The sequence below is a fragment of the Carassius carassius genome, chromosome 44 (assembly GCF_963082965.1).
Source record: "Carassius carassius chromosome 44, fCarCar2.1, whole genome shotgun sequence".
Classification (NCBI taxonomy): Eukaryota; Metazoa; Chordata; class Actinopteri; order Cypriniformes; family Cyprinidae; genus Carassius; species Carassius carassius.
The window spans coordinates 25154894-25170078 of NC_081798.1; the positions used below are offsets into that span (position 1 = coordinate 25154894).

The following is a 15185-nucleotide window of genomic DNA, read 5'->3' on the forward strand; positions in this document are numbered from 1 at the left end:
CATCAGAACATCCCTCCAGAATACAGTCTTATCCATAAACTATGACACAAGGACTTGTCATTCTGATGGCACTGACATGTTCATTGACACAGATATTTATTTTTGAGAGACGAACTAGAAAAGGAAGCATAGCATGAGGGAACACTGGTGGATAAATTTTCCTTTGGGCTTTCAATAGATGTAGAGTTAATCATCATGGAATCTGGCTTGTCACAAGGAGGATGTACATGATTTATCTTACGAGATGGGCAAGTGCCTATGAAGTGATTTTCATTCCCACAATAAAGGGATAGTATATTCTCTCGGCGGTGAATTCGTTCAGCAGGAGTCAGTCTCTTGGTTTCCACTTGCATCTGTTCTGGCTGTGATTCAGAAATTTTTTTCTGTTGAGGCTGATGGTTAACAGAAGCTGGGGCAGGTGCATCTTGATAACATGGCTTGGATCTTAGGTGAACTTGCTGCATGAATTTTTCTAACCCCATATTAATCACCGTAGATGACGAGCTGTAACCGTAGTGCGGGATTTAGCCCTTCCCGGTACACCGTCAGTAAGGCTTTCTCATTCCATCCACTCGCTGCGGCCAGGGTTTGAAATTCAAGAGAGTACTCAGACAATGATTTCTTTTCTTGACGTAAAAGTAGTAATTGTTCACTGAGAAATCACCCACCGGACGGCCAAACACTTCTTTAAAATGGTTAATGAAATTCTGAAATGATGAAGTGACCGCTGTTTCCTGGAACCATAGTGCTTCTGCCCACCTCAGCGCAGCCCCGGATAACTGTTGAATGATAAAGGATATTTTGGCTCGATCCATGGGGTACTGATGTGCATGTTGTTCCAGTGCGAGAGAGCATTGTAACAAATCGATTGCAGTCCTCCTCCCTGCCTGAGAAGGGCGCTGGTCGAGTGATAGTGTTCACGATATACACCAATGTGTGATTGGGTTTTGCAGAAGTCCCGTCCTCGGGTTGTGTTGAATCCATCGGTGTTGGTCAAGCCTTCTGTCAGGTTAGTACACAGAGGCTGAGGTAAGTGAATTCAACGGTCTTTTATATAGACAAAGTTCGTGAGAGGTGAGTAGGTGCAATCTTGGTGCGGGGTCTGTGGAGTTCGTGTCCGTGGAAGCCAGGAGATTCCACTTCTGTGAAAGCCAGGTGAGTTTGTTACGTGTAGAGACATCAAAGCCACACAATACGTGAATATCAATACTGGTCTCTTCTCTTTGCAGTGGGAGAACAATGTTCGAAGAATCACATGGGCACTCAGGAGATAGAGGTACGTAGGAGAATTCAGATCACGGATAGTGCCATGAGAGTTCTGGAGACAAGAGAACAAAGACACACATTAACTTCCCAAATTTGAGTATACGTTACGGCTGGTGTTTGCTGAGAAGACGAGGTGAGTTGGAGACAAGATCGTGAGGTCGATTCCTGTCGGAGGCTTGACAGTGAACAGGTGTTTCTGGGAGTGTCTTATAGTGCAGGGGTAATGGAAATCAGGTGCTGGTGATTAGGACTCAGGGGAGTGTGAGCGTTGATGATTGGCTGGGACCGGGTCCCAGACAACGATGAACTAATGACTAAATATTTTGAGGGATAAGACTACTGCACAGAGAACTTCTACATTTACAGAATAATAAATTTTGAGCAATTTTGGGCCAGAGCCCTGCAGAGTTCTGTTCCAATCCTGCTCCAACATGTATGCCATGAAACTTTTAATTAACCTGAAGGACTTGATCAGTTGGATTAGGTGATGTCAATTAGGATTGAATCTAAACTCTGCAGCCCTTCGGCCCTCCAGGACTTGAGTTTGACACCCCTGTTCTTAACTTTAGCAGAAAAGAGATTTGAATACAGAGATTTGAATAGAGCGGAGAACCTCAAATCTGGCTCACATGATCCACTTTCCTTCAAGGTTTAGCTCTAACCCTAATCAAGTTTGCTAATCAGTGTTTTCATGGTCACTAGAAAATCACAGGTAGGTTTGTTTGATTAGGGTTGGAACTAAACTTGGCAGGAAAGTGGATCTCATGAACAAGATTTGAGGATCACTGTAATAGAGTCATGAGAGGAACATGTCGCTAAAGCAGGGGTGTCAAACTCAATTCCTGGAGGTTTAGATTCAATCCTAATTAACAACACCTGGGCCCTGTACCATGATGGTAGCTGAACAAATTCATAGTTACAGGATTAGTTTTGAGTTGACAAAACCAAACCTCTCCAATCCGGCTTTGTTGGTACCGTGATGCTGATCATCAACTTTCTTTGTCAACTCAGGCTTTGATCCTGAGTTTGTGGAGCGCGTGCACATGAATGTGTGACATCACTGATGAACAGCCAATCACGAGCCTTGCAACACAAAGCAAGTCTGATTTACTTTTCACGAGAGACCCAGCGAGATAAAAAGTGAGCAAAGCTAAAGGTTAAAGGTTTTGCTAATAGTTAAGAGATTGAAGAATATGACAAATTTAAACATCATATGAAAATATAGTGATAGAGACTCGAACATGTTAGGTCAGATTTTTTTTTTTTAAATAGTGCAATCTTTTGATACCAAAGCTTATTTATATTACACGATCTGTATACATTAATATTTATTTAAAATAAATGATTTATAATAACTGTTCAACTAAAATTGCTTGTGTGTAAAAGATAAATAATAATAATAATATGAATCACAATAATTATATAAATCATAAAATGACTCAGTAATTATCATTAAAGCCAGGCGTCTTCCAATTATTATTATTTATTTATTTATTTTTTTAGCATTAGTGACCTTTAATTTGGAGCAAGATAAACTGGAGTGACTTTGTGTCAGACATGTGTCACTTCTCTCACATCTGATTGGTCCAGCTTCAGTTTGAGATCTCTAACCCAGAACATAGCCTGCCCCGGAGCAGGTTAGCCATGGAGTGTAAGTTACTATGGCAATGAATGCTGCTAAAAGCCAAGCAACTTACGTGGTACCTAAAACCCAGGATTGGTGCAAACTAACCTGAAATTTCCCGGGCTAGCCAACTGATCAAGTTCTTCAGGCTAATTAAAAAAATGTTATGTATGCATGTTGGAGCAGAGTTGGAACAAAACTCTGAAGGGCTCCGGCCTTCCAGAAATGGAGTTTTACACCCCTGCGCTAAAGGAATTTTCAAGGAAATGTTTACCTTCAAGATCATGCTTATTGTGTTCCACCAGATATCTTTTGAATCCATTTTATTCTTTACAAATATCCTTTAAAATCTGTTCATGCAAACTACCACACTACTATGTGTGTACATAACACAGACAAAAGCATATCTCTAATGATTTGTTTTTGTAAATTTTATTCAGTGACATTTCCCCTTTTATTTGAAATCACATTTTTGATCATATCTAGAAAAAGCTTTAATTTAAACGCATTTTAACAAATACAAATGTGCAATGTACTGCTCAGTCACATTGTACAACACAATCATTGTCTAGAAATTATTTTAGCATCATAGATGGTTTTCTGCTTATATTCTGAGGCAGTAAATGAGATAAAACAAAATTACTGGTTATCATTAGTGATGGGACACTTGATACCAAGTCTCCGACGCAGTTTTCAAAGCACTGTTGTATCACACACTGTGCCGATGCTTGTATCGAAATGACAAAACAGCACGATTGATTACGTTTAAAGTTTTGAACATCAAGCAGTATGGGAAGGTTGGGACAGCTGGTTTTAAAAAAAATCAGCACTTCACATGACTCTTGTGTTTGAATTACATTGACTTGGTTGTGTGTGTGTGTGTGTGTGTGTGTGTACACTTATTTAGGATTCAGTAAAATATTTTAGAATAATGCATGTCACACCTGCATATTCTATAGCTGGGGTCTCTGAGACCCTGAACAGCTCACCCAAAATATTTTTGCAACTACTCGCATCAATTTCGGCATCAACTTGTCAGAGAAACATCAGCGGAGACTGTGGCAAATAAATATCAAAGAACAGATACTTCATTTAAAACTACAAATAAGAGATGACAACGGAACAGAAGAAGATGGCATTTTTTCAATCTCCACAAGGACTTGTAACATACCATGGCAGAAGAACTGTGTGTCACGGATATAATGCAACGTTTTATAATAATGATAAGACACTTATTATTTGCTTTGTTTTATTTTAAATAAGAAGGTGTAACATTAAAATATTAAAGTCCAAAAAAAGACACACAAAACCCAAATACATATGGAGGGAGGGGTACTGGAGGACCAATAACAGACCTTGTGATCCACGCAGATTTGATGTGCTATGACATTTTTAAAGAGGTGCATGTCGGGCTACGTAGTTTTGATACAGAAGTATAAATCAGCCTTAATTAACAAATTTTTGGCACAATTTCATGAAAGCCTCAAATGGTTCAGAAAGCCTCGATTTCCTATAACTAGTTATCACTGAATTTGTATAATGCATCAGCTTGTGAGAATTATCTACTTGTAAATACAGCTTTCAGTTTTAAATCATCATGAAAACAAGGTTAAATGTTTAAAAATTAATATATGCAGCTGTATTGGTATATATATTAGCTGTATATGCAGCTAAAACTTTCTATATATTGTTATTTTCCCCCAGTTTCACCAGAGTCCACCGGAATCTATTTAAAGACAGGTATCCACAACAAAAATCAATCCAGCTGAATAATTTTTTTAAACTATTTAACTATGATATATAAAAACAGTCATGATTTCACATCCTCATAAGTTCAGCCCATAGTGTGGATGAAGGTCTTGTGCACCTCTCTGTAAGAGTTTCTTAGGAGTACATATGGAAAACACTTTTCCAGCATGTCTTGACTCAAGAACGGTGACTGCTCCACTATCTACAACCCAAAGAATACAAAGCTAAGATTTGTATAACAAATTTTTACATTTGAATAATTATATTACTCTCCAAAGGTTTATTACCATGTCTAGAAGGAGATAAACTGAATCTCTGTTCTTTATTTCTGCTCGCTCCACATTCTGACCTAACTGCAGTAAGACAGATGATGCCACCTACAAGATGAGTGTTATCATATATATTAGATAAAATAAAATACAAAAATTTTGGTAAGACTTTACAATAAGGTCAGATTAATAATTAGTGCATTAACTAACAATTAGCAATATATTTGTTACAGTATTTAATAATCTTTGTAAACATTAGTTAAAAGTACGAATGTATTTACTGTTGTTTCATGTTAGCCCGAGGTGTAATATTAATAATACTAATATAACCCAAAAAAATTTTTTAATAATGTATTAGTGGATTATGAAATTAACATTAACTGAGATTAACACATGCTTTAAAAAATGTTTTCATTGTAAGTTCATGTTGACAAATATAGTTAACTAACATTAACAAATGGAACCTTATTGTGAATTTTTACCAAGATTTTCAGTACATGTTTGCAATGGATTTTTTAATGTCAGTGTATGGAATGAAAAATACTGAATTATTGCTCTGCATTCAATGGTGTTTCATTCACCTTCAGGAATTCTTGAAGCTGAGTCTGGATATTTTTACTCTGGACAGTGAACATAGCTGCAGCGAGATGGTTAACTGCAGTAGCCAAGCAATGAATGTTGTTTTGGTGACCTGTTGAAAAACAAGACAAGTTCATTTGAGTTTCAGAAATAGTTCAGCACAGTACATCTTAAATGAGGGAGGACAAAAATGCAGAGTGAACGAAGTAACAGAGTTTATTAACAAAAATGAGAACACAAAATGATGAGGCAGGAAGACAGTCCACACAACAGGGCAGGGTACACGACAGGAGAACAGGCAAGTTGGGGTAGCTCCAGACTCTGTGGCAAAAGGAGACTAGGTAGCAGCTCAAGGAACCACAGGCTTGGCTCTGGGGAAGGTTTCTCTTGAAGCACCAACATGTCTGTCAGGTCAGAAGAATCAGCAACCAGGGAGGACCCAGGAAGCAGGGAAGGAACCAACATGACAGACAAACACAAATACAAGAGAACTGGAGAGACAAGAGATAGACACAGATCAAAAGTAAAAACTTTTGAAACTATGACTAGGGAGATAAAACAAGAAATAAAACAGAAAAGGAAAAACAAAAGTAATAAAAAAATTCTAGAAATCATTAACTACAACTTTTTTTTTAAAGGATAACAATAGAAAAAAGCTAGGAATAAATAATTAATTAGAACTACAAACAAAATAAATAAAGGCAGCAACATTGCTGAAAACTAGAAAGAAAATAAAGGGGAAAAAATCAAAAGGTTCAAGAACTAAAATAAGGAACTAAACCATAAAGACTGGAACTAGACTATAGACTAAACATGTGAACAAATAAAAACTAGAATTAACAAAAGGGAAACTAGACTAGATACAAAATGCTGAATAGCGAGTTCTAAAGATACAAGCATGAAGAATGCACACAAGGCACTAGGGATGGGCCAATTACCAGTTTCAAGGTACATCGTGATTTAAAGATGTTTCAAAACCACTAATATTTTCCATTATACCGTTCCTGTGGTTTCACTGTTTCTCAAAAATATTAAGTCTGTAAATGGTCATTAATAGGGGCCAGAGATGCTGAAGACGGACACAAAGAGAAAAATACTGTAGCAGGCAGATCACTCACTGTTCATGATGCACAAAATGTTGGAAGAAAATCCTAGATATTGATTTGGGGATATACAGGTGCTGGTCATATAATTAGAATATCATCAAAAAGTTGATTTATTTAACTAATTCTATTCAAAAAGTGAAACTTTTATATGTCAGTGGGGTTATGGTATGGGCAGGCGTATGTTATGGACATGAACACAGGTGCATTTTATTGATGGCATTTTAAATGCACAGAGACACGGTGACAAGATCCTGATGCCCACTGATATGCAATTTATCCACGACCATCACCTAATGTTGCGGCATGATAATGTGATAATGTATGGCCCCATGTTGCAAGGATCTGTACACAATCCCTGAAAGCTGAAAACTTTCCAGTTCTTGCACGGCTAGCATACTCACTGAACATGTCACCCATTGAGCATGTTTGGGATGCTCTGGATCGGCATATACGACAGCGTGTTCGAGTTCATACCAATATCCAGCAACTTCACACAGCCATTGAAGAGGACTGGACCAAAATTCCAGAGGCCGTAATCAACAACCTGATCAACACACACACACAACTATGCGAAGGAGATGTGTTGCACTGTGTGAGGCAAATGATTTATATATATATATATATATATATATATATATATTTTTTTTTTTTTTTTACATTTATTCATTTAGCAAACTCTTTTATCCGAAGCAACTTACAAATGAGGACAGTGGAAGCAATCAAAAACAACAAAAAGAGCAATGATATATAATAATAATAATAATTCATTACATTTATATAGCGCTTTTCTAGGCACTCAAAGCGCTTTACATAGTCTGGGGGTATCTCCTCATCCTCATCATAAGTGCTATAACAAGTCTCAGTTAGCTTAACACAGTACACGTAGCATGGGCTTTTGAATAATATAATAAATAAAAACAGATAGAGTAAAAAAAAAAAAGAGCAAGCTAGTGTAAGAGGTCTTTACACACACACACACACACACACATATATTATATATATATATATATATATATATATATATATATATATACAGTCGTGGCCAAAAGTTTTGAGAATTACATAAATATTCGATTTCAAAAAGTTTGCTGCTAAACTGCTTTTAGATCTTTGTTTCAGTTGTTTCTGTGATGTACTGAAATATAATTACAAGCACTTCATACGTTGCAAAGGCTTTTATCGACAATTACATGACATTTATGCAAAGAGTCAGTATTTGCAGTGTTGGCCCTTCTTTTTCAGGACCTCTGCAATTCGACTGGGCATGCTCTTAATCAACTTCTGGGCCAAATCCTGACTGATAGCATCCCATTCTTTCATAATCACTTCTTGGAGTTTGTCAGAATTAGTGGGTTTTTGTTTGTCCACCCGCCTTTTGAGGATTGACCACAAGTTCTCAATGGGATTAAGATCTGGGGAGTTTCCAGATGGACCCAAAATTTCAACATTCTGGTCCCCGAGCCACTTAGTTATCACTTTTGCCTTATGGCACGGTGCTCCATCGTGCTGGAAAATGCATTGTTCTTCACCAAACTGTTGTTGGATTGTTGGAAGAAGTTGCTGTTGGAGGGTGTTTTGGTACCATTCTTTATTCATGGCTGTGTTTGGGCAGAATTGTGAGTGAGCCCACTCCCTTGGATGAGAAGCAACCCCACACATGAATGGTGTCAGGATGCTTTACTGTTGGCATGACACAGGACTGATGGTAGCGCTCACCTTTTCTTCTCCGGACAAGCCTTTTTCCAGATGCCCCAAACTATCGGAAAGGGGCTTCATCGGAGAATATGACTTTGCCCCAGTCCTCAGCAGTCCATTCACTATACTTTCTGCAGAAGATCAATCTGTCCATGATGTTTTTTTTGGAGAGAAGTGGCTTCTTTGCTGCCCTTCTTGACACCAGGCCATCTTCCAAAAGTTTTTTTGCAACGCAATGATGGCTGCACGCGTTTCTTTGCAGGTCACCATGGTTAACAATGGAAGAACAATGATTTCAAGCATCACCCTTCTTTTAACATGTCAAGTCTGCCATTCTAACCCAATCAGCCTGACATAATGATCTCCAGCCTTGTGCTCGTCAACATTCTCACCTGAGTTAACAAGAATGAAATGCAGTGGAAAGGTTTTTTTGGGATTAAGTTAATTTTCATGGCAAAGAAGGACTATGCAATTCATCTGATCACTCTTCATAACATTTTGGAGTATATGCAAATTGCTATTATAAAAACTTAAGCAGCAACTTTTCCAATTTCCTATATTTAAGTAATTCTCAAAACTTTTGGCCATGACTGTATATATATCAGAGGTGGGTAGTAACGAGTTACATTTACTTCGTTACATTTACTTGAGTAATTTTTGGGGGTAACTAATACTTTTCGGAGTATATTTAAAGATGGGTACTTTATACTCTTACTTGAGTAAATTTTTGGGGAAAAATCTGTACTTTTACTTCGTTACTGTGGGCGACGCTCCTCTCGTTACTTTATCTTAATGCAATAAATGTTATAAATGATTCAGTTTATTCCAAACGCGCCGTCTACTTTTCTCTGGGCAATGAGCGATGCCCATTCGCGAATGATTCATTCTTTTGAGTCAATTCTGTTCAAAGGCTTGATCAAACCAATTGGCAAACGAGTGAATTGGTTTATGAATCAGTTTGAATGAGTCGTTCAGTTCCCTGCCGCACGCGCTGAGCTTCTGAAGTGGTTCACTCGGAGTTGTAACGTTTAACATCAGCAGCGTTGAAAACGTGGCTGGAACTGCACTGAATTGAAAGCAGATCTGCAAAGGCTATTATTTGCTTGCGCTGGAGATCCTTATTAGATGAACACCGCGTGTGCTGTCTACTGTTTAACAGGTAATAACTTGGGCTACATTACAGTACACGATACCACTGTGACATTAGTTTGTTGTACGTGTGTGGCTTATAACAGAGGGGAGTCAAGTTGAATGCAGCTTCCAAAAGACAAAAAATAGCCGATTAAGATTTTATTAATTTTAATACAATCACACGCATTATAACCAATCACACATGATTCCTTTGAGCTTATTAAAGCATTGGCCAATCAGAGGTGTTCAGATGAGTCATCGCTAAAATGCCGGTGCTTCCTTCACTCGCTCACTGACTGAATACCTCTTTCTGGCGAATTCTCTCGTCAGAAACAACAAAGTGCAGATGTGTGTACGAATCTATAATTAAGATATTGATTTCACAGTGTTAACAGTTTCAGTGATTTTAATGGGAGTTTCTGAGAGTGATTGAAATCTAGACTGTCAGTGAAAATGATCTTTAATAATGTAAATGTTATTTGCTCTCTTTCTGAACAATGAAAGATTAGTAGCAATATTTATATCACATTAACTTTCAATGTTAAATTCACATTTAATACAAAGTCAGTCGTATTAAAAAATATGTTATGGCATGACACCTATATCTGTTACTTAAGTAAACAGACAGGATTTTATAATAAATTACATAAATTGGAGTAAAGGCTGATGAAATATATACATTTATACACGCACACATACATTACATACATTTTATCTATATATCTAAATAAAAATAGGCTCAGTATATATGACCCAAAGTAACTAGTAACTAACTACTTGAGTAGATTTTTTATCCGATACTCTTTTACTCTTACTCAAGTAACTATTCAAGACTAGTACTTTTACTTGAGTACAGTTTTTGGGTACTCTACCCACCTCTGATATATATACATACACACACACATATATATATATATATATATATATATATACATACATACATACATACACACACACACACACACAATTGCATAATAAATGACAAGAAAATAGAGTATAAAAATATTAGAAAGGTAGTTAGATTACTTTTTCAAGAATAGAATTAGAATAGTGAGTGTTAAAGGCAAGGCAAGGTAAGTTTATTTATATAGCACATTTCGTACACAAAGGTAACTGAAAGTGCTTTACATTAAAAAAAGTAAAATAATAATGAAGAAAAATAATAACAAGAATAAAACAAGCAATTAAAAAAAATAACTTATTTAAAATGAATTTAAAACAGAAAATGATTTTACATTAAAAAAAAAACAGTGCAATCAGTTCGGACATTGCACAGTGCTCATTCAATAAATGCACAACTAAACAGATAAGTTTTAAGTCTAGATTTAAATGTGACTAGTGTTTTAGTACATCTGATCTCTTCTGGAAGCTGATTCCAGCTGCGGGCGGCATAGTAACTAAAGGTGGACTCCCCTTGTTTTGTGTGAACCCTTGGTATTTCTAACTGACTCGATCCTAATGATCTAAGTGGTCTGTTAGTATTGTATTTAGTGAACATATCTGCAATATATTTCGGTCCTAGGTCATTTAGTGACTTATATACGAGTAAAAGTACTTTAAAATCAATCCTAAATGTAACTGGAAGCCAGTGTAAGGACCTGAGGACTGGTGTGATATGCTCAGATTTTCTGGTTCTAGTCATAATCCTGGCAGCAGCGTTCTGGATGAGCTGCAGCAGTCTAATGGTCTTTTTGGGAAGGCCGGTGAGGAGCCCATTACAATAGTCCACCCTGCTGGTGATGAAGGCATGAACAAGTTTCTCCAAGTCTTGGCTGGAAACAAAACATCTAATTCTTGCAATGTGTTTTAAATAATAGTATGCTGATTTAGTTACTGCTTTGACATGACTACTGAAACTAAGGTCTGTCTCCAGAATCACACCAAGATTCCTGACTTGATTTTTAGTTGTTTGACCCCTAGAGTCGAGGCATGCATTCACCTTGAAAACTTCATCTTTGTTTCCAAATGCAATGACTTCAGTTTTTTCCTTGTTTAACTGAAGAAAGTTCTGGCATATCCAGCTATTCATTTCATCAATGCATTGGCAGAGGGAGTCAATTGGGCTGTAGTCATTTGGAGATAAGGCTAGGTAAATCTGAGTATCATCAGTATAGCTGTGATAGGCAATTTGGTTCTTTCTCATTATTTGACTTAGTGGGAGTATATACAGGCTAAACAAGAGTGGTGCAAGAATTGAGCCTTGTGGGACTCCGCATGTCATGTCGTCCACTTAGACTTATGCTCTCCTAGACTCACATAATAGCCTCTCCCTTCTAAGTATGACCTGAACCATTTGAGTACCATCCCAGAAAGCCCGACCCAGTTTTCCAGTCTCTGTAGTAGTATGTTATGATCAACAGTGTCAAACGCAGCACTGAGATCTAGCAATACCAGCACAGATATTTTGCCAGAGTCACAATTTAAGCGAATATCATTTATTATCTTAATGAGTGCTGTCTCTGTGCTGATGCGCTCGAAAATTGTCCAGGTATCCATTTGAGTTTAAGTATTTGTTCATCTGATTAAAAACGACCTTTTCTATCATTTTGTCTATAAAAGGAAGATTAGATATTCATCTAAAATTGCTCAGAATGGTGTTATCAAGATTGCTGTTTTTCAGTAGGGGCTTAACAGCTGCAGTTTTTAGGGAGTTTGGAAATGTCCCAGAAAGAAGGGAGGCGTTCACCACTTCTAAAAGATCTGCTTCTAAGCAGTAAAGCACACTTTTGAAAAAAGATGTGGGAAGTGTGTCAAGATAGCCGGTTGACGATTTTAGGTGCTGCACCATGTCTTCCAGAATTTTGCTCTCAATTGCTTAAAAAATAGACATAGTATCTCTTTGATATTGTGGCCTAATCTGTCTGACCTCTGCATTACTTGATGTGCTAATCACCTTCCTGATATTGATGATCTTCTCAGAAAAGAAGGAAGCAAACTCATTGCATTTGCTGTCTGAGAGCATTTCACTGGGAATCTGACTTGGGGGGTTTGTCAGTCTCTCAACAGTGGCAAAAAGAGTACGAGTGTTATTTAAGTTACTGTTTATAAGGTTTGAGAAGAAATTCTGTCTAGCTGTGGCTAGTTTCACATTAAAAGCATGAAGGCTGTCTTTGTAGATGCTATAGTGAATTTTTAAGTTTTGTCTTCCGCCACATCCGCTCAGCCTTTCTGCATTGTCTTTTCATAGTCTGAACTTAAAGTTAGAGGGTAAAATAAAGATGGAAGAGATGTGTTTTAAGCTGATTATTGAAGATGGTTAAGGACTCGGATTGAGTTGGGGAGGTCATTCCACCAGGAGGGAACATTAAATTTAAAAGTCCGTAAAAGTGACTTTGTGCTTCTTTGGGATGGCACAATCAAGCGACGTTCACTTGCAGAACGCAAGCTTCTAGAGGCACATAAGTCTGAAGTAATGAATTTAGGTAAATGGGTGCAAAGCCAGTGGTAGTTTTGTAGGCAAACATCAATGTCTTGAATTTTATGCGAGCAGCTATTGGAAGCCAGTGCAAATTGATAAACAGAGGTGTGACATGTATTCTTTTTGGCTCATTAAAAATTAATCTTGTTGCCGTGTTCTGGATTAATTGTAAAGTTTTGATAGAACTGGCTGGAAGACCTGCTGAGAGAGCATTGCAATATATATACTGTATATATATATATATATATATATATACATATATATATATATATATATATATATATATATATATGTGTGTGTGTGTGTGTGTGTGTAGGCTATATTACATATTGTAATATTATATAATGCTGTGCGCTATCCGTCATGCCCACTGAAGGCTCATCGGTATACCATACGTGTTATCTTCAAAGAGCAAATTACCATGGTTACTTACATACCCTGAAAATAACCTCCGATTTTGAAACCGAAAGCTGAGGTTATTCGTTTGCTTATCCTCAAACATACCTGGGTATGTCACATAACATGCTTTTTGGAATACCCCATGCTCTTCTGCCCAATGTTACCTCCATGTTCTCGTGTGTAGAATGAGTTTGGATCCAGGCACAGGGTGGGTAAAGACACTGCTATAAAAACCAGCAGCAGGCAGGTGATTTTGAACTCCTCCTCAATGGATGAGTTGTCTGGCAAGGAGAATAATGAATAATAAATTGGAAAAATTAGATTAACTAGAGACGTTGTTCCAGATAGGCAAACTTCTATATTGGGAGTTCACCTGTTTGCATGTTTGCTATGGCTGAAACCAGTGCAGGGTCAATTTCACATGGCAAACCAGCTGCCGAAGCCATTTCATACACACCGAGTGTAACCTACATGAAAAAAGAAAAAAGAAAAGAAAATCATCCAAAAAGAGAAAAATCTTGAGATTAGGTATTTCTTGTGATGATGAAAAAAGCAACATGTAAATGTTAAATAAATGCACTTAATATGTCACAAATTTTTGTCAAATCATATTTATTTATGAAGCGCTTTATACAATTCTCATAGTTTCAAAGCAGCTTTACAATAAACAGGAAACACCAATATTAATGTTGTAAAATTAATCAGTCAAAAACTGAACTGCTCTATGGAAGACAATAGTGTCTTCATTCAGCTCATTTTAGTTCAGTGTTGATTCCATTAAGATGAATAACAATGTTAATGTTGCAAAGATCAAAGTTTTGCGTTTACTCTTTCTCTCTTCCCTACAGACAGAAACAAGCTAAATGGAGAAATGTTATTCCAGTAGCAGTGACTTGATTTACCTTGATGTCGCCGTCAGAGTAGATGAAGTCCTTTAGACATTTGATGGGTCTCATTAGAAATGGGCAGTGTCTGTCCATGATCTACAGATGAAAACAATCAGTAGACTTACATCCTGTGCTCACTCATAAACCAGGCAGTACATTATAACATGTAAAAACCGTTATGCCTTTATTAAGATTTATATACTATAAGAAGCTACACATACAATGACAAATGCAGAGATGATCAGTGTACTTATTTAAAGCATATTATTGCATATTATTGTAATATATAAAAAGTAGAAAACACTTGATCGAATGTGTTCCAATTCAACATTAATCATGAGACATAAATAAAGACATTTACCTCTTCAAGAGCATCTTGGATCATGGAGCGAAATGACAGAATCACACCAACAATGGTCATTCTCTTCAAAACATTCTCACTGCCTGATAAAAAAAAAAAGGATACACCACTGTATAAAAACAAAAGTAGACCCTTTCCAGATTCAATTGATGTATTGCTCTTATCTGTATGATCAAAACTGAAAGTGTAATTTTAGTTCTTTTCGGGGTTATCAGGAGAAGATAACTAAAAACGAGTATAAACAGGAATCAACTCCAGAGGGTTAATTACAGTACAAGGTCACAGAGGAATAAGAGAAGAAGAGAATTATGAATGAGTAAAAAACATCATCAAACAAACATTCATTTTTATGAAAAAAAGAAAGAAAAGATTTAATTTGTTGAAATATTATAATTCACTGCCATTTGATTGATTATTCAATAAAATGTTTATATTTAACTATTTTAAAGTAGCAATTATTTTTCTTCTTGTTCTCTCTGGCAAAGAATTTACTTTTTTCAAAAGGTTTTCATTTAAATTTCAACTGTTTACTTGATGTTCTTGCTCAATAGACAGAAACAAAATAAACACCGGTCATACAACTGTGTAGCTCCGTCTTTCCTTCTGACAAAAGGAGCTCTAAAAAAGGTGCTTACAGACAGTCCCATAATAAAACGGAGCAAACCATCACAGAATGAACATGAGGGGGGTTTATCGAATAA

General features: G+C 36.8%; 1 protein-coding gene across 2 annotated transcripts in view; it reads right to left on the reverse strand.

Moving 5' to 3' along the window:
• Positions 1 to 4602: 4602 nt before the first annotated feature.
• The window catches only part of nckap1l (NCK associated protein 1 like), a 52973-nt gene continuing 42390 nt past the window's right edge, over positions 4603 to 15185 (reverse strand). For both annotated transcript variants that reach the window (XM_059537031.1, XM_059537032.1), the window contains 7 exons: positions 14485 to 14567; positions 14139 to 14219; positions 13610 to 13703; positions 13401 to 13517; positions 5490 to 5599; positions 4927 to 5016; positions 4603 to 4841 (listed from right to left, as the gene is read on the reverse strand). In XM_059537031.1, coding sequence (XP_059393014.1) covers positions 4725 to 4841; positions 4927 to 5016; positions 5490 to 5599; positions 13401 to 13517; positions 13610 to 13703; positions 14139 to 14219; positions 14485 to 14567 — 692 coding nt within the window. In that variant the 3' untranslated portion in view covers positions 4603 to 4724. The remainder of the gene's footprint in view (positions 4842 to 4926; positions 5017 to 5489; positions 5600 to 13400; positions 13518 to 13609; positions 13704 to 14138; positions 14220 to 14484; positions 14568 to 15185) is intronic.